The sequence below is a fragment of the Acinonyx jubatus genome, chromosome D3, assembly GCF_027475565.1.
Source record: "Acinonyx jubatus isolate Ajub_Pintada_27869175 chromosome D3, VMU_Ajub_asm_v1.0, whole genome shotgun sequence".
Lineage (NCBI taxonomy): Eukaryota > Metazoa > Chordata > Mammalia > Carnivora > Felidae > Acinonyx > Acinonyx jubatus.
In genome coordinates, this window is record NC_069392.1 from 56,260,848 (window position 1) to 56,286,454 (window position 25,607).

General features: G+C 44.5%; 1 protein-coding gene across 11 annotated transcripts in view; it reads left to right on the forward strand.

Annotated features, from left to right (window-relative positions):
- Window positions 1–25,607, forward strand: part of FHOD3 (formin homology 2 domain containing 3) — a 468,859-nt gene that overhangs the window by 370,085 nt on the left and 73,167 nt on the right. For 6 of the 11 annotated variants that reach the window (XM_053206689.1, XM_027068790.2, XM_027068791.2 and 3 more), the window contains 3 exons: window positions 405–539; window positions 4,702–4,752; window positions 10,726–10,940. In XM_053206689.1, coding sequence (XP_053062664.1) covers window positions 405–539; window positions 4,702–4,752; window positions 10,726–10,940 — 401 coding nt within the window. The remainder of the gene's footprint in view (window positions 1–404; window positions 540–4,701; window positions 4,753–10,725; window positions 10,941–25,607) is intronic. The other 5 variants (XM_027068792.2, XM_053206691.1, XM_027068793.2 and 2 more) reach the window with 3 other exon arrangements.

The window sequence follows — 25,607 nt, forward strand, 5'->3', positions numbered from 1 at the left end:
ACTAACTTGGATTTAATTAAAAAAAAAAAAAAAGAATTAACCTCTACAAAAAACTGTGTGTGTATCTCTCTCTAGAGAGAGAAAGGGAGTGGGAGAGAGGATGAATCTGTATTTATGAAAATTCTTTTTGGTAATAACCGCACCTATTATTGATGACTGCTTATGTGCCAGGCATGGTGCTTAGCATTGTATGCACATTAGTACCTTCTTCTCCTCCTGACGCACGAAGCAGGCTACTTACCTCCGTTTACAGATGAAGATCTGAGACGCTCAGTAATTTCCCCCCAGCAATACCTAGGTACCAGTGGACTGGACCCTCACTCGAAACCGAAGTCTGGCTGGTTCCTACTTGGGTACTTTGAATCACAGGCCAAGCCACTAAAACATTAACTCTGTATCTTTAGGTCTTCACTGAGTGGTCTTCTCACATCATCCTTTAGGCAGCATCAAGAGTCATTGGCAGCAGAGAGAGAGAGGCGGCGGCAGGAGAGAGAAGAAAGGTTGCAGAGAATAGAACGGGAAGAAAGGAACAAATTCAAGTAAGAGGAATTTCAAGACTCTCTAAATAATGGAAAATCGAAGCACATGCCTTCGTGCTCTGTATGATGAATGCTGGTGTGAAGGGTTCGATAGTAATATGTTTGCTTTAGATTCTGTCTCTGTTTTTAAGGAACTGTAAGACATTCCTGAAACGGACTAGCTCTGGCTTGTTATGGCCGTTTCCCTCTAACCATATGGCAGGAAGCACAGAAAGCCAGCCAAATACAATTAGGAGCTTGTGTATTTTGGGGGCCTCCATTATCTAAAACGGTCTTATCCAGGCCTTCCTGAAGACAGAGAGCCTAATTGTCTTAACTTAATTTGTCATTTCCCCCTAAAGCTACTCATGTTTTATTCATATTCCATTGGATGCCAAAAGAAAATGCATTTCCCACTTTCTGCTTTGCTCCTTGCTCCCTGTTGCAATCTTCAATGTATTTTTTTAAACAATAATCTCTCTTCCTATGGAGGAGAAAGCCATTCTGCCGATTACTCCCAGCCCATTATCCCACTGATCTCTTTGGTCTCCATCCAGCTCCCAGGCTGTGTTCCAGTCTCAGCCTGTCTGCCCCAGCTGAGTTCAATGTCACTCCGTTTCTCCTCCAGCCTGTGCACCTGTTCTCACCAACCTCCTGGTCAACCTCCTTCCACTTCTCCTCCTCCCTGCCAGCTTCGTGCTGTGCAGTGCTCTATGCAAAACACTTGCTGAGACCATCCTTACACATTTCGTTCCTTCTGCTCTTTTCTCGCATCCTCTCCCCCTCTTCATCGCTGCCTTTGTCACCGGCACAGTCATTGTTCCTAGACCTTCTGTGTTCTTTCTTGCTTTCATTTCTCACCCCATCTTCACTTCCTGTTTCGTCAGTTTAGTTTCTTTGGCAAACAGTATCCCCTTTCAATGACTCCCATTTAAACCCACAAAGAATATAAAGCAGTGTCAATAAGGATTTATAGGTTCTGTTACATTTTTCCAGAACCCAGGTAAGTATGAAATGGTCAAAATAGAAGCTGAGTTGTAAAGTTGCATTAACTATAATTCACTATTACATGGCAACAAATATCCCAAGTCTGTGAGTGAAACGCTAATCTTGGCTTTTGTAAGGCTGGGTTAGTGGCTGGCACAAGGTCAACTTAACATCATTCCTCCACTGTGATTGCATAGCAGACCCTGAACTGTCGGACTTTTACCAAATTATATGTGGAAATGCCCGACCTGTATGCACCATTTCTCATGAGGTAACTCTGCGAGTCGTCACTTCTGGAAAGACCAATTTGTAAAACCACTGGAACAGGTGACATCCTTCCTGATCAGGGCTTTCTGAGAGTTTGCATAGTTTGCCACCAAATAGCAGCGGCGAATCTGACTGAAACACACAGATTCAGAGGATAGTTTGCACATACAAGGATTTGGGCTGAAAACCTACTAAAACAGGGTGTCAGTTCAGGGGAAGATGGAGTCGGCACACTCCCTCCCATCTCTTCTGTGCCACTGAGTGCCACCCGAAGCCGTGGACAGACACACAGAGCTCTGAAGACTCTGAATTGCAGAAGGGAGCCAGTGAACTGGGGACAGAGGCTAGCATTCAGAGTTCCAAACCAGCGAGAGTTTACCCTTTTCTTTCCTCTTCATCACCTGGCGTGTCCTCAGAGGTGCCCCCAAACCCAGAAGTGCGTACCAAGTGTGAACTGAAAGAGCTCTAAGAGAAGGCCTCTCTTTCTGAACTCAGGAGCAGAAAACGGAGTTCCTAAGAGTCAGAGACTGGAGAAATGTCCTGTATTTTCATATTTTTTTCCCTTCTTCCCTACCCCAGTCTCCAAGCTGGGGTATTATTACCGAAGCACAATGATGGCAGCAGTGTCCAGGCAGGTGCCTGAAACTCTGAGGGAGGGCACCCCTCCTCTGACCAAAGGAGCTGTGGTTCCAAGAGCACTAGGCAAATCACCCTCGTTCTCTCTGCGTCCTGCTGTGCTGCCCTGGGTGCAGACGGAGTTACTCAAAGTATGCACCAGAGCATGGAAAATAAAGCCCAAGCTTTCTGGCTACAGGGCCAAGAGTGGAGACCCAAGGAAGCCTTGGAATTATAGGAAAGTCACAAAGGGTAGAGAAATTAAGAGAGCATTCTGGGTTCATCTCCCAATTGTGCACATGTGGCTCAGAACTTCCAGAGCATACCACAGACTTTGAGAACTAAATACAGAGAGGACCGCCACTCAAGGTCCAGGACTGGCTACTGGGTGGTGCACACAAGGGCCCAATTTGAATAGCATTAAAAATATTTGAAAGCTGAGCTAATATTGGAGCCAGTGTCAGAACTGGCAGGCTGGACCTAACCCAGTTGATTGACTGCTTAAAGAAAATAAGATTCTTCATAGAATTCAAGGAAGACCCAGAGTCTCATTTCAAGATACTTAAAATGTTCTGGATGCAATCCAGTGTAATGTGTTACACAAAAAAACCAGGAGGCTCTTAAAGGGGAAAGAAAATCAAAATGTGCTAACTGCAAAAGGACATAGATGTTATTATCAGACAAAGACTGTAAAGGAGCTACTATAAACATATCCTAAGAAGTAAGGGCAAATACTTTTGAAACAAGTGAAAAAATAAGTCTCTGTAAAGAAATAGAAGCTGTAAAGAAGAACCAAGTGGAAATACGTATAGCACTGAAAAATGCAGTAATCAAAATTAAAAATTCACTGGATGGAATCAACGGCAGAATGGAGATGAGAGAAAAGTCAGTAAACTTGAAGGTAGAACAACAGAAATTATCCAGTTTAAAAAATGAAGCATAACATTGGGGAAAAAACGTAGCGTATCAGGGACCTATGGAACAGTAACAAAATGCCTTGCATTCATATCATTGAAGCCCCAGAAGAATAGGACAAGAACGCATTGTAACAAATACTAAGCTGTACATTCATATGCTTGTGTGTCTAGGTACAGACCGTGCTTGTAACTATCCACTATTTGCTTTTTGTCCCGAGTGGGTCTCACTTCCCATGTAAGACACAGATCCTGGAAAAAAGAACCCTGTCCAAGAAGGAGTGCTGGTCAATCGTCAGGACAGACCACATACAACTATTAATTATGATGACTATAGTTCCAGCCTGAAAGTCTGAGGATGTGAATGAAACGAATTTCGAAAAAGGAAATAGTAATTCAGCCATTTATTGATTTAAGTTATTCGTACTTCTTTTGGTTTTTTCCCTTGGAGAGCATCCTTACCTGTTTTTATTTTTGTTGAATATGATTTTAAGATTCCTGGGTTATGGGACATATTATTTCTAATGTGGAAGGTGATGAGGACGAGTGCTCGTAAATGCTAACAAATCTGGGTCTTTGTTTCTTTTTCTCCGTCTCCTAAGCTGCTTTAGTTGCTTTGACCTACTGTCCCTTTATATCCTGTTACTAGTGCATGGGGGGTGGGGGGCGGGTAGAATACTTAAGCTACATTGTGACGTCCAGTTTAGGAAGCCTCGAAGTCATAATTTTTCAGAAAAATAAGTGGTCCACTGAGAAGTTGCTGATCCTAAGTCTTCAACTTAGATTCAAGCTGGAATCTCATCAGCAGGAGCAGAGCAACAAACGTGGGAAGTGGACAAAGTTGGGCATCTCACGAGTGCAGACAAGAGAATGTACAAAGCAAGAGTTTCCCATGATCCCTGTTTAGGGATGGAGAGGAAGAATCCTGCACTGTGGCATTAATGTCCAAACTGCAGAGTGCGACACAAAATGGCCTAGACACCTGGACCCACCTAGATTTAATCCTTGAGATGAAAATTGTGGAGCTAGCAGGACTTGATTGGACGTTAATCATCTCTGAAAGCTATTGCTTGCTTGCAGTTGCCGTATTTTATTTATGTGTTGTTTCACCTTTTAAAAAACTTTTTCGTCTCCTCTCTCACCCATATACCTAAATTCTTCTTTCTTTAACTTGTGGGATTTCCCATGTTTTCATCCCTGTGATTCGATAGGAAATCCATTGTATTTAGTAGTTTGAAAGGGTAGCCTTTATATATATATATTTTTTTAATCCAGCACAACCACTTTCCATTTCTGAGGCAACAGTCTTTCATGAAACACTAATAATTTCTTGGCAATTTCATGAGCATCTAATTCTGTTCTTTTCCTTCCCTATTGTTTCTTCTGCATATTTCTGTTAGCCGAGAGTATTTAGACAAAAGAGAGGAGCAAAGACAAGCAAGAGAAGAAAGGTTTGTATATATTTTCTTTCCCATTGTAACCAAATGGCACTTGACTTTGCACTCTTAACCAAGCATGCTAAGGGAATTGTTAATTAAAATAGCTCACTCAAGTCACCTAAGACTTTGGGTAACTGGTATTTTGTAGAATAGGATGCCCTAGTTATCTACGTTTTCCAAGTACAGACTTAGTAATTAGTGCCATTGTGGTGTGAAATGTATGTCTGTTCCTCCATACTCTTCACCAAATGAGGACGTTAGTTTAGCATACTGACATATGGTACATATTTTAAATACCCTGCACGACCGCTGCTGAGTCTGGGCTACGTGTCCCTACTGTGTGCTTCCAGGTCACGCATTCCTTTAACAAATATTTGAACACACAAACCATGCCAGGCGCTGGCTGAGGTGCCAGACATTCCTGAGACTCGTACACGATGTGCCTGATCACTTACTTTGTCTCCCTACTGAACTATACTCAGTTCCTGGATGGCAGGAACCATGTCTTGTTTTCCTGGTTGTCCCAGTGCCCTCCGCAGTGCTTGGCACATAGTAGGCACTTAGGAAGGAGATATGTAATAAAGGAGCAAATGAACCAACAGCTTTACATAAAATACTTAAGCTGTAAGCTATTTTATTTTTTCAAATCATGGCAACATGATTTGAATACCACTAAAATATACAAAGTGAATATATTCCGTGTCTGATAAACTTAGGTCACCAAAAGAAACCGTTTTTTGAAAGTAAACCAGCAAAAGGCAAGTTTTTACCCTGTAGCAGTGTAGCCTGCAGTTATTCCCTCTACCACCAGATGGCGATACTACATGGAGCAATGGAAAGGCTGATTTTCCTACTAGAGCCAGTTGGGAACCTCCCAATCTGAACTATGCCAATAAGTGGAACTTTGCTGAGTTTTCTTAGACACCTTCAGCTAAATAGTTCAAGACAGTCTGAGGACAAGAAAAGTGCAGTCTGTCTGTGTTCAATTAAAAAATTAGATGCTTAGGTCAGCCTTATAAACAAAACTATGGCATTGCTTTAATTCCAGTGTTTTATTAGATTATTGCCACCATAATAACCAGTGGTGGCCAGCAAATTTAGAGTGGAAGAAATAAGAAACTTCTATTTCTCTAATGAATACCTGTTTTTGACATTGGGGGCATAGACTTTGACTGAAAATGCTGTCGACTTCATGTCCAGGCTTAAGAAACCGAATTTTATTTTAGTTTTTAGCTTTCCCTCCAGATTCTGCATTTTTTTTTAACTTTGGACAGTTTGACTGTTATGCTCTGTCTCCACAAGCAAGGCTTTAAAGCTTCTGAGAAGATCTCAAGGTCCAGACTGACCTCAAAATTGTCCCAAACCACTGAAGTCTACCTCTTTCTGGATAGCAATCACTGATTTTTTCACCAAAGCATAGCATCACTTAAGCCTGGAAGACCTGTGCAGAGAGAGAGGTGTTTGCCACTCCTCTCCTGTCACCTCTTGTTTTGACCTCAGTCCTTGCCCTATGTCACCCATCTGCCTGGGGCTTCTTCGCTGGTGCAGGAGTGGCCTCTCCGTGGCCTCATGTGGGCCCCATCTCTGTTTACATGGAGGATTGTGGAAGCAGCCAAGAATTTCCCTTTAGTTTGGACCAGCCACTTTTCTTGATTAGTTTGCTTCTTGAATTACCTGGTGAAGATGGGAGAGAGGGTATAAACTTTTCCCCTGTTTGGAAAGCTGTTGGGTTCCTGGCAGACCAGGAACAGATAAGATTTCCAAGTATAATGGGATTCAGAAATGGATGGGGTAACTGGAGATCAGAGGTGGAAAGAGCTTCAGAAGTAAGGAAGAGGGCTCCATCTAGAAACTCTTCAAGGTAGACCCAGGTGTGTTTGTTGGGTCCCATGTCTCTTTCTCGAAATGCAGTGACTCAGATAAAAATGGCCAGAATCACAGCAGATGGTTTTTTAAGGTTTGTGTCATCCAGTGTAGCAAGATGAGTGTGGTTTTGCTATTTTGAAGTGTAAAGGCTATCCAGTCACGTTTGATTTCATTTTGATTTATTTTGTATTATCTCATTCCAGCATTTGAGGCAAACTAGTTTATGGACAATGGTGCAGATCCAGAGTAAGATTCTGGTGAGGTGCTGCTTCTTCTTTAACATTAGAAGAAAGGCTTTATCTGATCATGATTCAGTGACATTCACAAATAAATTTTTTTTAATGTTTATTTATTTGTGAGACAGAGAGAGACAGAGCATGAACAGGGGAGGGGCAGAGAGAGAGGGAGACACAGAATCTGAAACAGGCTCCAGGCTCTGAGCAGTCAGCACAGAGCCCGACGTGGGGCTCGAACTCACGGACCGCAAGATCATAACCTGAGCAAAAGTCGAACGCTTAACTGACCGAGCCACCCAGGCGCCCCTCACAAATAATTTTTTAAGGGAATAGTAAGGAATGAGACCCAGGCTGAGGCTGGGGCTGGGGTGGGGTTGGGGTGGGGTTGGGGCAAGGATTTGTCTCAGGGGGATGGCATAGGAAATGCCTATGGCAGGCAGGGGTTATGGGAAAGAGTGCAAGGGGAAGGTCAGGACTAGGCGAGGATTTGGGAAATTATGCATGAAAGTGATCAATGAAGCAGTAAGAGAAGATTCTGAGCATTGCTTAACTGGTCTGAGGACAGAATAGAACTTGGAAGGAGTCAGATTTTGGTTTAATGTAAGGAAGAGTTCCCAAGTAGAAGAGTGGCAGGAAAAGTTATCAGTAAGTAGGTTTAGTTAATGTAAAATCAAACAGTTTCTATAGGGCCCTGGGGAATGAGATCCAAGCCCGTATATGCTCCCTCGGCTGTAATACTAGCCCTGCAGCCCACCACTTTGGTGGATGTGTGAATTCATTCAAAAGGTTTGTTTGCCTATCTCTCCCACTGAACTGTGAGCTCCATGAGCCGGGGGGGGGGGGGGGGGGGGGGGGGGGGGGAGGGGTGTTTATTATTAAATCTCTAGTACCTACTGCAGCACTTAGCACATGACAGGCACTCAACAAATGTTCAATAAATAATGAAAAGATGAATGAATAAACAAAAGATATGGGCAGAGATGGGATAAATGGGAGTGTTTAGGTGAAAGTAGGAAAGGTGAAAAGTCTTTTCTTAAGGCTGTGGCCTGTGGATAGAAAACCCAGTGCTTTGCATACAGGAAGCTTCAGGAGAGTCTCAGCTGGGGGTTGTGTTGCAAAGCCACAGGGACGTAGGACCCTCGACCCTCATTTCATGGGCTGCTGGGCTCCTGGGGGAGTAGGTACTGTTGGGCCCCTAAGTGCACTTAGAGTCTGTAAGACAAGGTTGTGATATAGGGCAAGCTTCCTCCCCAGGAACTGCCAGAGGTTGACATGGGTCAGGAGAGGTTGCTAAGCTGTGAAGCTCTAAATGCCCGGTGGCCTGGCTCTTCCCAGGCATGCCAGTCTCCCCTCACCACTCCGGCCCATTGCAGATGGCCACTGGCACTGCTTTTTCCACAAAGATTTACTGACTGTTGACCTTCGTGCCCCTCCCCCATCCCTGCCATATTTTAAAGTCTTTATAACTGTGGCAAAATACACAGAAGATCACGTTTACCATTTTAAGCGTGCAATTCAGTAGTGTTAGGTATGTTCACATTGTTGTGTGGCCCGTCTCTGGCATTCATTTCATCTTGTAAAAGAAACTTTCCACCCATCAAACAAGTCCTCAGGCCCCCTCCCCTGCCATTTTTGTCTACCAGATAAACATCCTCAGGAGAATTCCTATGAAATCCTTGACTCTTCCCATGTCCCCCAGATCCTTGAGGATGACATCTAGGAGGTGAAGGGTGTGCAGGAAGCCTTGGAGTCGTATCCAGACTCTGAAGGAATAACCCCTGGAGTCCCCCAGAAACTGAAGTGAACTCTCTGCCCACACATACCTGCCGGCCTGGCTGCCCACGGAGAAGGGGACCAAGAGGGCGGGGCCAGGGCTGGATCACCTGAAATGAAGGTCATAAATGGGTTGTCCTCTTGGCCTGAAGCCTTGGACCTATGCAGGTCCCCTTGATTGCACACCCTCCCTTGCCTGCCCCTTTCTCCTGTCACAGAAGGCTCGGACTCAGCGTGGGGATGCCTCACAAGCTCCTCCTGGGCTCACGGCATTCCTGGCCTCGACTGTGCCACCATCTCGTTTAGAACATGCCTCCTGTTGGGATTCTGACTCTTGCCTTCAAGGTCACTTTCTTCCAAGATTCCATAGCCAGGTGGTTTTCCTTGCTGGTCCAGATTAAGTTCAGAAATACCTTCCTTTTGTCACCTCTCCTACCTTTTGAGAGGTGACATTGCTGACAAGAGAAGTCCAGAGTTCCTTCGCCCCATAACCGTGAGGCTCTCCAAACCTCGCCCAGACGTATGTGTATGCAGACCCCTCACTCATTTTTTCTCAGAGATTCACCATGAAAGTAAGCTCCCTCCCTAAGAAGTTGAAATAGATGCGTCGGCCACCCTCGGCCCCCCGCTGCTGCGGGTAGACCCCTGCAGCAAGGTGCCGCCTTGCGGGTTCCTCACCGCATGCCTTGCCTGCTTCCCCTGGGCCCGGCAAGTGCAAGGCGCCAAGGGAAAGAACAAAGGATGGTAATCTTCTGTTCTCAGAAATCCTATTATCTGCTTGTTGAGAACAGACACACACATGTGAAAAGATGACTAAATATGCCAGGCAGTAAATGTAAAATGCCATCTGAGTTGAATGGACTACATATCCGACATGAGTTCAGAGGCAAGGCTAAGATCGCTTCCAGCTGTGGTGGTCAAGGCAGGCTTCGCAGAGGGAGACACGCGTGCGAGCCCGGCCTGCGGGGCAGATTGCCTCAGGCCTGGCAGGGAGCAGGGGTCCCCGTGGCAGACGTTGGGGAGCCATGCCCACATTAAGGATGCATGAAGAAATGCATGCTTTTTAAATGCATCCTTTTTAAGGGTTTCATATATATGCTCTGCTTTTCTTGGGTGCGTGAATCTGGAATGTCGTGTGTGGTGGGGGCTTTGGTGGGCTAGGGTTGGGGGGACCTGCCCACCGGGAGGGACTGAAGAAGCAGTGAATCCCGATGGATCTGAGTGACGGTCTTGAATAACCTGTCTCAAAGTTTAGTGGTTGATGAGACAGAAACCTGCTACAGCTGAATTCATAAATTCACTTCTGAACAAATAATGGTGGGTAAAATTAGCAGACATCTGGAAGAGGCACATATTTCAAAGTTATTTTGGTCTGATCTATAAAGCACACTATGAGGAATATGATTGGTAGCTGGTCTTAATAAACAGTTAGTGGGTTCTGCCTGCCTGAAATGCAAAACAGATGTATCTTTGTTCTTTTAAACTGACTTTGATGAATAAACTATATGTGACGTCAGGTCCAAGCTATTGGATGTCTGAGTCCTACTCAGAAATATTTTAGAATATAAAAAAGTTTCCATGGTCGACACTGGGAGAACAAAGCGAATTCCAGTCGCGTTGCTGTTAGCGTTGAAGCAGGTTCAGAAATTCAGAGAGGCCTCCGTCCAGCAACCCCTTTCAGTATTTTGGGGGCATTGTTTCTCTCCCCCACACCGAGGCGCCCTCCCATTTCACAGCTGCAAGCTCTGAGTGCGTGTGGTTTTCAGCTGTCACTGTTGGGGCTTTGTAATGGGCATTATTGCTGTTTTGCTTATTTGTACACATTTCCTAAAAGAGCAAAGTAGGATTCTGCAGCAGTGATCCAGTCTCTGGAGACTGTGTGATGTTGCCATTTCTCCCAATTTGTTTGGTTATGAATGATGCGGGGATTTTAATCATTAGCATCTTGGCTTCGCTGGCTGTTTTTGGCAGACTGGTCCTCCAGCCAGCCCTGTGCTGTGCTCTGTGTATCAGGAAACCAGCTCACTCTGCAGGTGTTTCATCCATAAACAAGCATCGGCCACGGGCTCCTCTTTCTTTTTACGGAAACCCTTTGGAATTTAACTTTCAGATACAAATACTTGGAGCAGTTGGCAGCCGAGGCGCACGAGAGAGAAGTGAGAAGCCGGAGCGCGAGCCGGGGCAGAGGTGACCTCTCCTTGGACCTGACCTCCCCGGCGGCCCCTGCCTCCCCCACCCCTCTGAGCCATAGCTCTCCTTCTCTAGACTCACAAGAGGCTCTCGCGGCATCATCCTCTTCCCTGGGAACACCTCAGCATCCCCAAGGTGAGTGCTGGGAGAGCAGAGGGAAATTAATGTTAGGCTTCTGGGAAGTAGGAACCATTACTACATGCAAACTAGTACTGAGGGGCAACTAAGGGTAAACTCAGGGCGACTTCACTGCACTGATAAATTAGATGCCTTGAGAGCCACTTCTGTTAAAGCAGAATTGTGTATAATGGTTGTCAATGCATGGTCATTGAGAAGGGAGAATATTAAAAATAAGGCTTACTTTGCCATTGCTTTCTAAATCACAAGGTATTAACTTGGTACCCTGTAATTTGGACATTATTTATTTATTGGGTCTGCCCAATAAAGTGACCACTTTAAAATGTTCTTGCCCTAGGAATTGTCGGTCTGTTTTAAATTAAACTGATGGAGAATAAAATTAATCAAAGCCAGCAGAAAAAAAAAAAGTGGATCTGGTGGAAATAGAAATGTTGAAGAAGAAAAAAAGGAATATAGTAACAATTACTGGCACGTGGTGTGGCTGTAGATGCTTGTGTGCAGACAGAAAGGCTCTCGCTGGGGAAATTGTCTGTCATCTTAGCTTTATTTGGAGAGAAACAATATTGTACATTGCAGCCGGGGAGCATCAGCTGTTTTCCTGATTGCCCTGAGAATGGTGGGACCGTTTTCTTTCACATTAACAGAGACGATGGGTCTTGGGCACTGGCGTCTACAGTGCGTGTTGACGAGCCTGCAGCTAGCACTGTTCAATTTAACCGAGTGTTATGGCTTGCAGCCTGACCAAAACTTAGCCAACTGAAGACAACAGAGACGCTCAACTTTTAACTCTCAGAGGGCTGACTAAATATGGCGTAAAGCTTAATTTCAACAAGGCAGGACTGCATGACCTCAGCAGAACTGGATGTAACGGAACAATCTTGTCTGTCCAATTCTCCGCTGGCTCTCCGAGCCTCAGGGCTCATTCTGCAGAAGCGGGCTGGCTTCGCCACAGCTTTCCATCATGTCCAGTTCCTGCTGGTCCCTGAGCCATGGAAGATTGTCCCAGGCAGATGGCTCGGTCATAGATGAGTAATGTCGGTCTTAAAATACTGAGACTCTGAGAATCAGGAAAACAGACTGTGCTTTGACAGCTCTGTGCTTTCCAGACCCTGCCTGGTATCCTTGCTCTATCTAAATTGTGGTATTTCCAGAGGCGATATGAAAAACATTCCCCTGCAAAGCGACGGTTCAGCACTTAATCTTGGAACTTTTAACTCTAAGAGTCGTACCCACTCTTGTTTCCAGAATGGTTGTCTAAACTGTGAAATACAGAAGGTCCCCAGTCTGAGAGAGAAGTGTCAGTATCTATAAATATCATTTGTCCTCCAAGCTTTTAGTCTCCTTGGTGTTTGTGACAAAAAGACAGTTCCTCAAGTATTTTGTCCAGCTATGATCAAACTTGAGGCTGTTCTATCCAATTAAATGGGCAGAATATTTGAAACTCCAGTAAGAACACAGAAAACACTTATTTGGGGTATATGCAATATGCATTGGGGGGAAATAAAGTTATTTATGTATGCTTTCAGAGAGATAAAGAGTACATGTCATTTTCCTCTATGGAGAAGGGATTAGTAGAGACTGAGAGAATGTTTGGCTGAAATCACCACGCGAGCATCTGAAATAGGAATACTGGGCTTGAACTGAGACACGATTACAAGTTAATGAAATAGCACTGTGTGATGTTTGGGTTGTTTAAAAAAAAAAAAGCAGGGGTTCTTGTGGAATCTACAAGAGATGTTCATCATAGGTTAATTATCCAAAGCAGTTGGAATCAGCAAAGTAATCTGATGTCTATGTCCTAATACCTAGCTGAATTATACAATTAGAAATTTTAAACGTATAAGAAGACATGCTATGAGAGGATTGTCTCCGAGAGGTGCTGAGACTTCCTTCTGACTTGGAGACCTTTGCCCTATGACAGAAGTACAATGATGGAATGACCTTTTTTTTTTTTTTTTCCAGCCTGGCTTGTTATTCTTCTTTGAAACATTCTGCCAGCATCCCATTAATAATCTCTTCTTTTTTACCAGGCCCCATTTTTAAATGCTCAAAGGCATTTTTTTGCTTAGCCCTAACATTTACAACGTCACAACATCTGGGGGAAGAATAAAAAAATATAATCACACATCCAGATGTTTGTTCTGCTCCAAACACCTGGCACTATGTGGTCCAAATGTGCCAGGGGTTGACTCGCTTTTTCATTCTCTCTGCTTGTGGAATCATACGATGACAATCTTCACTTTTCTGTCATGCTCTGCCCCTTCCTCCCAAACGCTACTATTTAACACCCACTCGAGCAACTGAGTAAATGGGGGAGATTGGGGGTAGAACCCACTTTTAACCGTCAACCTAGCCATTTATCAGGGCATTGTGGTACCCCAGTATTTGTGGTGGCGTGCACATTAACGCCATATGATCCCTTTGCTTCTACCCTTTCCCCAATATCTGCATAAATCGCAGCCTACCTTTCAGAGTTGTATTTTCAAAGAAAAGGAAAAACAGCTATTTGTTACTGAGTTATATATATTTCAGGATTAAAGGTCACTTTATAAGTTCTTTTATTGAAACTCCTTACTTGGATTCTGGATAATTTTTAATAGCAGAAGATAGGAAAACATTAAAAACTTCTTTACCTTTGCCCTTACAAAATATATTTCAAAAGAAGGGTAAATGTGAAAAGACCAATAGCATTATGTGCTATCGAGTAAGAACTTTCAGCCAAAAACCTTCCCAGCTAAATCTGCTGTAACTTTTGTATAAATTATGCCACTACCCCCACCATCAAGTCAATGTGTGCTTGAATTATTTTTCCATCTGGCCCTCTTGTGGCTCCTAGCAGATGTTTGTCCCAATACTGCCTAGACTGGTGATGGTCGGAGTATTTTTCCTGTGTGAAACCACCAGGCCCAAGTGAGGGACAAACACATGCATGTGTTCTCCTTTGCACTGGGCTGCAATTAATGGAGACATGTTACCCCAATTTAGGGAAACATGAAGGGCCTCTCTCTCCATCCATTGCTTTAATTAGCCTTTCCTTATTTTCACTGAGCCCTGATGGCATACATCAGAATATCTCACCAGTTTATTTCCTGTTACTTTAAGAAACCGATGTGTCAGGAAATAAGTTATTTTTGTTAGTTAGAGGAAAAGGTGCAGTACTCTTATTGGGATTGAATTCTCCGATTTGACTCTTGGGGAAGTTTCTCTGAGGAGTAAAAACAATAACCTGTGTACCCACAAGTGAAGTCATTTTAGCAAAGTAACCCATTATCCCAGTGGGTATCAGATCCGGGGAGCCTATTTCATGGAAACAGAATGGAGAAACCATTCATCTCAAAACCAGGTGTTGATGACGGTCCCTGCAGGGTATCCCTGTTAGGAACTGCCTTCCTCGGAGGCTAGAACTGTGTGGCTTTCCTGCCCCCTGGCTGGCACACCTGGGTCCATCCTAAGGCTAAGTGGAGAGAAATTACCTTTCCCATTAGAAAGCAGCTGCTGTCAAGCACTTACAAGTGGCTTTTACCCACTAATGCAGCCAGGAAGGCTACATACTGGCTAGATTATTTTTCTTATTTTTAGCTCAGTTGTCTCCATATTGCACACAGAAGTAATACTTTAGAGATGCATTTAAAATTTTTACCACGCTATATTAACTTTATGTCAGGGAAAAATAAGTTCATTGGTGATTTTTTTCTACCTGTACCTGGATTCCTAGATTATTTCCAAATATCTTACTGTTGGGCCTTGGAGATACAAAATATGACCGATGTGGCCATGGCCTACTCACCAGTATTCACTCAGAGGCATTACAGAAATTATTGACCTGCTGAATGGATTATTTTCTCTCACAGATCCAAGCATATAAAGTGCCAGTAACTAGCACTATTCCTCTAGCTTCCTTACCCTCTCACCTAGAAATAAAATGTAGCTGTATAGTAATATCATGAAATGTTCTGCTGGTTTAAATGAATGATCATTTTTCACGTCATTCATCATCACAGCTGTTGTCATTGTTCCTAGCCACTGACTGAGCACCTTTGTCACCTTCCTTGTGTGACATGTTTTGAGTCTCCTTCAGGTGTAGACACTCTCCTAAGTTACCCCATCCTCGTGGCAGAAATCAGAAACATCTGGTATCCTGTTTCCAACTGGCACAGTAGCAATGGAATATCATCAGTCATCAGCCTTATGCATGCTGGTTCCCTTGCATAAAGCTTCTGGACACCTCCAGTCCAGTATTTCACGAATTGGCAGAAAACTAGATTCCTGTGGTTCTGTGACTCAGGATAGCCCACCTCCCCACACCTCACCTGACTGCTGCTACTTGATGCCATTTGGTCAGTGAGACAAAATCTCTCAGGAACTCTACCCAAGGCCAAGGCACCACCTGCTACACCTGCCATGGAATGGCTTTAAGAGCCTTTGCAAATCATTGGATTTTCCTGCCTTGCTTTTTCTCAGTCTCTAAAAATGGAAAAGAACAAAACTTTCCCTTTTTTCTCTTATAGAAAATGACAGTTGCCTGCAGTGTGTTTTCATGCACCATATTTTATTTTATTTTACTTTATTTTATGTTATGTTATTTATTTATTTTTGAAGTGGGGGAGGGGTGGAGAGAAAGAGAGAGTCCCAAGCAGGCTCTGCACTGTTAGCTCAGAACCTGACACAGGGTTTGAACTCAAACTATGAGATCATAACATGAGCCGAAACCAAGAGTCAGACGCTTAACCGACTAAGCCACCCAGGCACTCCTCATGCACCATATTTTAAAACAGTTTTGAATCCTTTTGGAGTAAACCAAATATGAATCTTAAGTGTGCTTAAGTAAAGACAAGGTACACAATGGTGTTGGAATAGTTGTTAAAGAGCAGTATTAGGTGATCAACATGGTACTTTCATAGGTGGCAATTAGGTATCAAAAACTCCAAAGGGTCTAAGGCTTGACTTGACTTTTAAGTTAGTAAGTCAGCCTGCCACAATTTTGTGGATGTGGGCACAAGACATGAAACTCCAGGGTCAGAGACAACAGACTTTGTTACTCATAGCAATAGTAGTAGCCAGAGTATCAGCATTTGTGCCATTTCTCCAAGCCCCAGTTCCTGCAAGGTGATGTGAATAGGCCCAGGTGTTAGCTTGGTATGATAGCTGCATACACAGAGAGGAATCTTGAGCTTGGGGACCCCAAATCTTTTATGTTGGGCAGTAAATCTGTCTTCCCTTTGTCCCAGAGAGAGACATTATTTTTATCACAGTAAGCTATAAACCAACCAGTCTATTGCTCCAGGGGGAGACAAGGTCTCTGTCTTCCACAGCTATTTGCTATGCACACATCCTTGGATATCCCAGAATAAAGACTGTCACTGTCTCTGCTTATAAGATTTCAGAAACACAAGAGACCCCTGGAGGATTGTTTCCAAGCATTGGATTATAATGGTGTGTAACCAACATTTACAAATTTGCATCTTAAAATCTGTTTAATGAAAACGAAGTATTCAACTTTAGAACAGAAATTAGCTTGTTTGATCTTACTTGACAAAAAGAACATCAGGTATTGCAAGACCCAGCCTGGAACAGGCTCCGGGGGTTAATGAGCTTGTCTTCCTCTGGAGGTGCTAACAGGGAATCTGGAAAGACATCAGTGCCTTTCATCCGAAGTGGGAGCCTTGGGTAAATGCTCTCAGGGACATTCAGGAGACCTCCACAAGTAGGGACATTGAGCATCCTTCAGTGTGGTACTTTGAATTTCCAGAGTCATTGACTATGAACTGGGAAATAACAAAGAAGAATAACTACCTGGTTCCTTCTAGCATTCTTATCTGTGGTCAAGACCTTGATCACCACTCTGCCATCTCCACTTTTCCTTCCAGCACCCCTGCCCCCAACTCTACCCACCCCTACCTTTCCCCCACCCTCATAAGGCATTTGTGCAAAATGGTACACTGCTTACAGTGTGGCAGAATAATCACAAATTAGCTTTCCAGTCCCTATAAGTATGCTTTTTCTTTTTTTTTCCAGAAGGTTTCCCTTTATTATTTTTTTAAATATAATTTATTGTCAAATTGGTTTCCATACAATACCCAGTGCTCATCCTGACAAGTGCCTTCCTCCCTGCCCATCACCCACTTTCCCCTCTCCCACACCCCCCATCTACCCTTAGTTCTCAGTCCTTAAGAGTCTCTTATGGTTTGCCTCCCTCCCTCTCTAACTTTTTTTCCCCCTTCCCCTCGCCTATGCGCTTCTGTTAAGTTTCTCAGGATCCACACATGAGTGAAAATATATGGTATCTGTCTTTCTCTGCCTGGCTTATTTCACTTAGCATAATACCCTCCAGCTCTATCCACGTTACTGCAAATGGCCAGATTTCATTCTTTCTCATTGCCAAGTAGTATTCCATTGTATATATAAGCCACACCTTCTTTATCCATTCGTCAGTTGATGGACATTTAGGCTCTTTCCATAATTTGGCTATTGTTGAAAGCGCTGCTATAAACATTGGGGTACATGTGCCCCTATGCATCAGCACTCCTGTATCCTTTGGGTAGATTCCTAGCAGTGCTATTGCTGGGTCATAGGATACATCTATTTTTAATTTTTTGAGGAACCTCTGCACTGTTTTCCAGAGCAGCTGCACCAGTTTGCATTCCCACCAACAGTGCAAGAGGGTTCCCATTTCTCCACATCCTCGCCAGCATCTATAGTCTCCTGATTTGTTCATTTTAGCCACTCTGACCGGCGTGAGGTGATATTGTAGTTTTGATTTGTATTTCCCTGATGATGAGTGACGTTGAGCATCTTTTCATGTGCCTGTTGGCCATCTGGATGTCTTCTTTGGAAAAGTGTCTATTCATGTCTTCTGCCCATTTCTTCACTGGTTTATTTGTTTTTCAGGTGTGGAGTTTGTTGAGTTCTTTATAGATTTTAGATACTAACCCTTTATCTGCCACATCTCCAAAGGCAAGGGAATTAAAAGCAAAAATGAACTATTGGGACCTCATCAAGATAAAAAGCTGCTGTACTGCCTAAGTATGCTTTTTCAAGAGAACTCTTGGGGTCAGTGACCCTGCAAGGCATCTTATCTGCCTCTGAACAGGACATGAATATTTAGAGCCCTCTGAGGCTGGAACATCTTCTGAGAAAGCTGCCTCCACCAGATACATTTGGAAGTTCCAGTAGATTTTTGTTGACTTTTCAGATCGAGCAGCTCTTGGTCCTTATGTATCCTCTAGATAATCTCCAGACTCCGTGTATTATTTGGCTTTCATATTTTCTGCATTTCTCATCAGTATTTTCTCATCTTTTATCTCAGTCTTTCTCATCAGTTTGTTTCAGTCTTCTTACTGACTCTTCTTCTGCCTGACCCCTAAGTATTGGGTTTTTCCAAGGGTCCTTTCCTAGCAACCTTCTGTTTTTATGCCTAATATGTGCCTGTTTTCTCACATCCTCACCTGTGATGTTTAACTACCTACCATGTGATAAAAATCACCAGATCTGTATCTCCAGCCTTGGCCTTCTTGAGCTCAGGACACATGTATCTAACCTCCTTAGACATCAGTATCTACTCCTCAGACATGTCACACTCAATAGGTGCCAGTTTGGGACATTCAGATGGGAGGGTCGCGTGTCTCTCACCTGTAAAATCCCTACCCCCTAAACCTGCTCATACCTTCCAGTCCTCATCTATTTTAGACCATGTCTCTTGGCCTAGTCATTTAAGCTGGAAGCATACCTGTAATTTTTGACTCCTCCCTCAATGCTCACACCTGTATGCAGTCAATCACCTAGTGTTTATGGCTTCCTTTCTCTCAACTCAGCCCTCCCCATTGCCACTGCTTTAGTCCATGTCTTAACCATCTCTCATCTGGACCATTTCAGTAACTTCTAATAGACCTCACATCTTCCAGCTTCTTATTAGCAACCCAATCCCCCCCCCCAAAAAAAATCCCATCTATACCTTGTTTTAAACAGCTCTAGTGGCTGTCCATTATCTATAGCAAAAAGGTAAGACCTTATACAGCACTCAAGACTTTGGTTATCCACTGCCTACAACCAGTCTTTTACCTCCACAACCACCCCTACATGTTATGTTCCATCAGCATCAAACCACTGTCAGTACCTGAAAGGTGCTCTGTTTTCTCACATGTGCTCTGTGCTCTGTGCTTGAGAGCCCTTTTCCACTGGGTGCCCACTGGACTCTTATCCATCTTACCCATCTAGTTGAAGGATCTTCTCTAAAGTCATCTTTGATTCCTCTTTTGTATTTCCCTTACATCTTGTGCATACCAAGGATATAGGGGCTTATCTCACTGAATAGTCAATAAATGGTACCCCGTCCTCCTCCACTTTGTGTTTCCCAGAGGAGAGCCCATGCCTGCATTCACCTTTGTTATCTTCCAATGCTTGGAGCAGAATAGACATTCAGTAAATGCTTTATGAGCTAGAATGAACAAACAGCATGAAAAAAAGAAGGCAGACACATTACTCTATAGAGACAGCTATTTCCCCTATACCCAGACATTTATTACATGGATCATGATGGAGGACACATAGTTGACAATATAGGCCACTCTATAAAGACCAAAGAGTAGATGGTGGTTTAATGTAGAAAGGGAACTTTTACAGAAAGTTGACATTATGTGGGCCATTTCCTTCTGAGAATCTAACACTAAAAGAGGAAGAAAAGTTAGAGGATGATTCTTGATAAATTGATAGTTAAGATATTTATTCAACCACCTATTAAAATACCCCTTAAGTGGATCTTTCTCCATTTTTTTTGTGAATTAATTTGCTGACAAGTTCAGATCAACTGAGATATTGACTAAGTGGATTATTGACTAGGTATAAATGAATAAGAGTCAACTGTTTGGTGTGTGAATATAAAAGTAAGGTTTCTGGTGTATCCCGGTTGTAGGCCACCTGGTTCTGCTTAGGCTTGGTCAGACTCTCCTGGCAAGAAGATCTAATATTTTCTTTAGATATTAGTTGTTTTGATATCATAATGTCTCTAGGCTAGACCACTTTATCTTGAAAAATATTCAGGGAAGATATTTTTTCACATCTCACTTCCTGATGCCTAGCATAGTGCCTGGCATATCAATAAATATTGCTGGAATGAATGAGTGTTGCTACTAATTACATTAGAACATTTAATTACATTAGGACCATCTAACATGTAATTAAAAGTAACTAGATGCTGCTAAGCCTGAAAAAGTGAATTAAGAAAAAACCTCAAGTTCACTCCATTTATTTGCTAGCTGTTCTTACCCGGGACTATCCATTTTAGTGCTAGTGTACACTTTCCAAAATCACTGTTTTGTTTTGATGTCATTGATATTCTTGTCTGGGACTTAACAAGCACTAGAGGTGCTCTTGAAATGCATTGCCAGTTTGGAATTAGACCATGTCTTCATCCTTGAGGAAAGACTTGTCTTCCTATGTGCTCTTGTAAGAAAATGAGCATGTAGTTAACTCAGGAGCTCTACTAGCCCTACTGGGCATGGAAAGACAAATGGATAATGGCATTAATCATGTTTGACACTGGTTGAATCAAGACAAGATCTGTCTGATTTTGTAAGAATTTAAGCTCAAAGAAAGTCTTCGTATCCAGGGGTTGTTATTTGAGGTTATATGGTTTGAGTTCAAGATAATGATAAGGCAATGATACAATACAGATAGAGAAATGATATAGGATACAATAATCTTAAATTGCCCTTTTTAAAAAATTTTCTGTTTATAGTGTGAAATAGAATGTATTCATTAACCAATATTAAAATAATTGGACCTGAAACTAGAGGCTTCTTTTTTGTCCTATATGGTAATACAGTGGAATTTATATTCTATACATGTTTAACTAAGTGGACTCAATCAGAAGCATATTCTGAGGGGTAAAGGTGGGGGGTAGTGAAAATTACAATTTGGATAGTGCTTGTAATCTTTCCCAGCATCCACCTCAGATGGAGGTTTCCATTGTGAGCATGACATGAGGGCCACAGCTCTGCTTTTTTCTAGAGTCATTCCTGACCTTCATGTGCCTTTTGTAGTATGAACAACTTGCTGGATCAAATGTGATTTTAGAGTATAAGGGTTTGTATTTGTTGATGACATAACCCACCACTACAAGCCCGGTACTTTTTATGGCATTCCATTGAAGCTAAAGGAAATCCTTGATTGTTGGAACCATGAGAGTTGGTATGGTATCTATAAAGTGGCATCTTCCAAAATGTCTTCCGAAGGTAATTTTGGCCATGTACGGTTTTCATTTTAAGAGGTAGCTTAGGCTGAATTTTGAGAACAAGTTGCTGCTAAATTTTGAAGGCATGCAAATTCACTACACTGATGAATCAGTATTTTGCAAATGACAAAGTGGGCTTTTTGTTTGTTTTTGTAAAGTCTGCGTAGGCTGAGTTTGAGCCCATCCTAATGAAACTATTCCTTTAGGGTAATGATTCTCAACACAGGACAATCCCTGCTACCTCCCCCACTCCCCCAGGAAACATTTGGCAGTGTCTGGAGATATTTTTAGTTGTCACAACTGAGGAGGAGGTGCCATTGGCCTCTAGTGGGTAGAGGGCCAGGAACGCTGTTAAACATCCTACAGCACACAGGATAGCCTCCCCCCTCCCCCCACAACCAAGAATTATTCAACCCCAAATATCCATGGTATTAAAGTCAAGAAACCCTGCTCTAGAGTGAATCTGAGCGAACGGCTTAGCAAGAACTGGCCCAACACCAAAGGCAAAGTCTAAAGAATTTTCAAAGTTGTGAGCTTTTTCTCGTGGGACCTTTTTCACATTTATGTGACTAAACCACAAGTTTAAAGTTGATGGTGTTAGTTATTAGCTCTGAACTGGGGAGGTCCCTGGAATGTACATGATTTGGAGCAACTATTATAGAATTGGCTGGCCCAGCCCTTGGTTTCGTAAGACCTGCCAGAGAGCCAAGTCCTGGCAGAGTCGTCGAGACACCATGACAGATTGAAATCAATTGAAGTCACCCAAAGACTTATTAAGTTCAGATCTTTCTACCAGCACTTTATCTCTTCAGAGAAAAATTGCATGGCAGGAGATTCCAGTCGGACATTCTGGATTCAGCTGTCAGGGACATCAATGAAAGCTGACCTGGAATGTTTTGTGCACACCGTATGTTGAGTGTGTGTGTGTGTGTGTGTGTGTGTGTGTGTGTGTGTGTGTGTTTGTCCTTTGAGGAATGATGATGAACTTCTCCCTTGCAGCATAAGTCACCAACCTCACAGTGTAACATTGTGATTAACAGAGGTTCAAGGCCCGTCGGGATTCAAATCCCAGGTCTGCTTATCGGTGAGGTCGGAAGGAGATGGACATGCTCAGAAGGTGCCTGGGGGCAGCCAGTGTAGGGACAGCTCACAGAGGTGTGGAGAGCGTCACAGGTCTGTCAGGTGGGGAAGTGCCCAGGGACTAGCAGCACTGGGAGACTGTCAACACTACTCCCACTTCTAGGCCTGGGGGAACTTGGTTAGTGCCTGGGACTGGTGAGAGCTGTAGCCTTGGGAAGGAGCCCATGGGACAGAAATAGTGGCCTGACAATCTCTGCCAACCGGAGGTGCCACGTGAAGAGGGTGGAGGCATAGTCTAGCCTCTCTTTCCTCCCTCCTGTGCTGCTACCTCCCAGAAGCTGACCTCTGTCACACTGAGAGGGAGCCAGCCTCCTGGGGCACAGAGCAGAATAGAAAACGGGTCTGGAGGAGCAGCCATGAGCTTCCAGCCTACTGTGTAGCCCTGGACAAGTTGCTTAACCTCTCTGGACATGTGTCCTTATTTTTCACACAGGGACACTAATTATCCTGCTGTTGTGAGGGCTACACAGGGTGATGTGTATATGGTTCCTGGGAGGCACCAGTGTGTAGAAGGTACCTGGTACCTCGTGTGCAGGGCCTGGCGTCTAGTGAAATTTGGGGGACCAGATGAGGAGCTGGTGCTGGGCTTTTGGAGGGGCAGAGAGCAGTAGCTGTTAGGAGTCCATGTCTGCCCTGGCTCACTCCTCAGGGCCTACTCTCCCTCCTCTCTCTCCCGGTTTTGTGATCTGCACGAGGGAAGTACCAGCATCTGACTGGCACCCTTTTATATTCTGTCGACAGTAGCACTGGAGTTTTCCCTCTTTCCCTATGGTTCTCGCGTTGATGGGTTCCAATCCGGCTCCTATGCCCAACCTCTCTGTCCTGCAATGTCTGTGTTCTTTGGATAGAGAATTCCCTTCAGTGTCTGCGTTCCGGCTACGGGTTCTTTCCCACACCATTGGCGACAACCAGGTTCTTCATTACTTCCTTCTGAATATACTGGCGACCTCTTCAACGATTTCTTCCGTATTAAGTAAATTGTCCATTCCTGTATCTTTTTATACAGTTTCATTTTGATTTTTTTTTCTCCTCTCCCTGCTCTGACCTTAACATTTAGTTTAAAGCTCTCTGAATCAGGTCAGTGCCGGTTCTGGCCAAATACATTTTTCTGGCCTTTGCTAAGTGCCTTCTGGCAATGCCAGGATCCCATCAGTCTGCTCACTGACGATGTGGTCCAGGAAGACAGGTCCCAGTTTGGGATGCCTTTTGTGTTGCCAGGAGTCTCTTGCCATGTCCTCCCTTCACTTCCACACTCATGCCCGCTGCGAGGAGCGGGGTAACCTGGCACCTGGCACAGGAACTTCTCAAATCTCCTCTCCTTGGCCCAGCCCCAGAGATGCGGCAGATCTTTACGTCCTTCCTCCATCCAAGGTGATGGGCGGGTGTGGCTGGTGAGAGATGAGTGGGGGGTTCCTGGCAGCTCCTGACTTGTAGGTTTGGTGTATTGCAGTCACTTGTGACCCTCCTTCAAAGACAGGGCTGCAGGCATGTGCTTGGGAGTGGGTGCCCTGCCCCTTCCTGCCCAGCACCATGGTCTGGGCCTTCACTGTTCCCTCCTGGCCTCACTTTCTGAGGGCAATAAGAGAGGCCTCACCACAGAGGGATCTTGAGGAGACAGCATCCCACGCTCCCCTCAGAGGCTGACACGGTACCTGTCCCGGTGGCTCTTAGATTGGAAACAGCTTCCCACTGGCGCCATGTTTTTATTCATCATCTTCTCTTGAGCCCCGGGGTCTGGCATTCGTCTCTTCCTCCTCAGTCTCTCTGTCGTCAGGGTTTGCTTTCTGGACTGTTTGCTCCACGCTAACAAGGAGCTTCACTGATAGCACCAGACATGCCTCAGCTGTCCCACTGGGAGGTGTGGTCTGTCTGTCTCTACCTGCAGCAGCCATCACTGCCCTTAGAGTAACATCCCCCCTTGCAAGGCCCATTACCACAGCCATGTGGCAAGACAGCTCTCATTCCTCCAGTGTGCCCTGTGCTCCTGGTCTTTGCACATACTCTCCTTCTGCCCAGAACATTCTTATATCCACTTTACCCTGCTTTTCTTTAAATTTTTTTTTAACATTTATTTATTTTTGAGAGACAGAGCGTGAGTGGGGGAGGGGCAGAGAGAGAGGGAGACACAGAATCCAAAGCAGGCTCCAGGCTCTGAGCTGTCAGCACAGAGCCCAGTGCGGGACTCTAACTCACGAACTGTGAGATCATGACCTGAGCCGAAGTCGGACGCTTAACCAGCTGAGCCACCCAGGCACCCCTACTTTTCCCCCATTTTAACTCCTTTTCATTCTTGGAGACCCTGTTTAAATGTCATTTTGGTACAGCGGCTTTTATGTTCCTTCCCAGGCCTTGTCAAAGTCCCTTGCCATAACCCCCCGCCTAGGGCACTGTGCTTTTACTCTTAGAACACTGTCACATGTAGATATTTTTACCTGTGTCTGGATGAGGTGAGGGGCTGGGGTTTCCCCATCCACTGGTGGTAGGGTTCCCCCACCTCTGCCATGCCAGGCAGGTAGGTTCTCCTTGCTCCTCTGTAGTCCCTGTGATGACAAGCACTGGGTCTGTCACTTGTGTCACTCATGTATCACTGGGTCTTTCACTACCAACACCATTGGGGCAGAGAAAGGCTCATTAAATACAGGAACTGGCAGCGATGGGAAGTCGTGAGCAGTCTCCACCCCTCAGTGTTGACAGATGCCTTAGTTCTCTGTAGGGCTGTTCCTGAAGACTAATATGATATGGTTCCTCCTGCTTCCTGGGCACTCAGGGTGGGTAGATGATACTTGTTCCCCTGTCTTCCCAGGGGGCAGCCAGCCTGGCATGGGGCAGCAACTCAAGGATAGGGGATTCATGTGGTGGGGGTAGTGCTGACAGGGAGGTCCTGATGCAAGAGAATGGGAAGGGGGAGCAGAAATGTTCTGGAACTTTGTGAGCAGATGTTGGCCCGGTACCATGCCGAGGGCTCATCGACATGAGAGGAAGGCAAGGTCTGAGCCCTCGGGGATCTTTTGCCCTTGTCGTTCCTGTGTTTGATTAGCACAGCTGCAGAAGGGCTCTGCCGTGGGTCCCAGCTGTTCCTTCCAGGAACCCCCCGTCGCCTGTTATCCAGTGCCCTCTCTTGGGTACCTGGCCGCATACCATGGTGACCCCAGTTGATGGCTGTTTCCTCAGCCAAGGAGTGAGCCTTGTGAAAGCAAGGATGTGTGTTATGTCAGTGACATGCGTGCGGCCTGGCGTGTGTGGTACAAGGAGCAACTACGTGTGTCTGCTCTCCCACTGTCACTCTCGATCTTTGC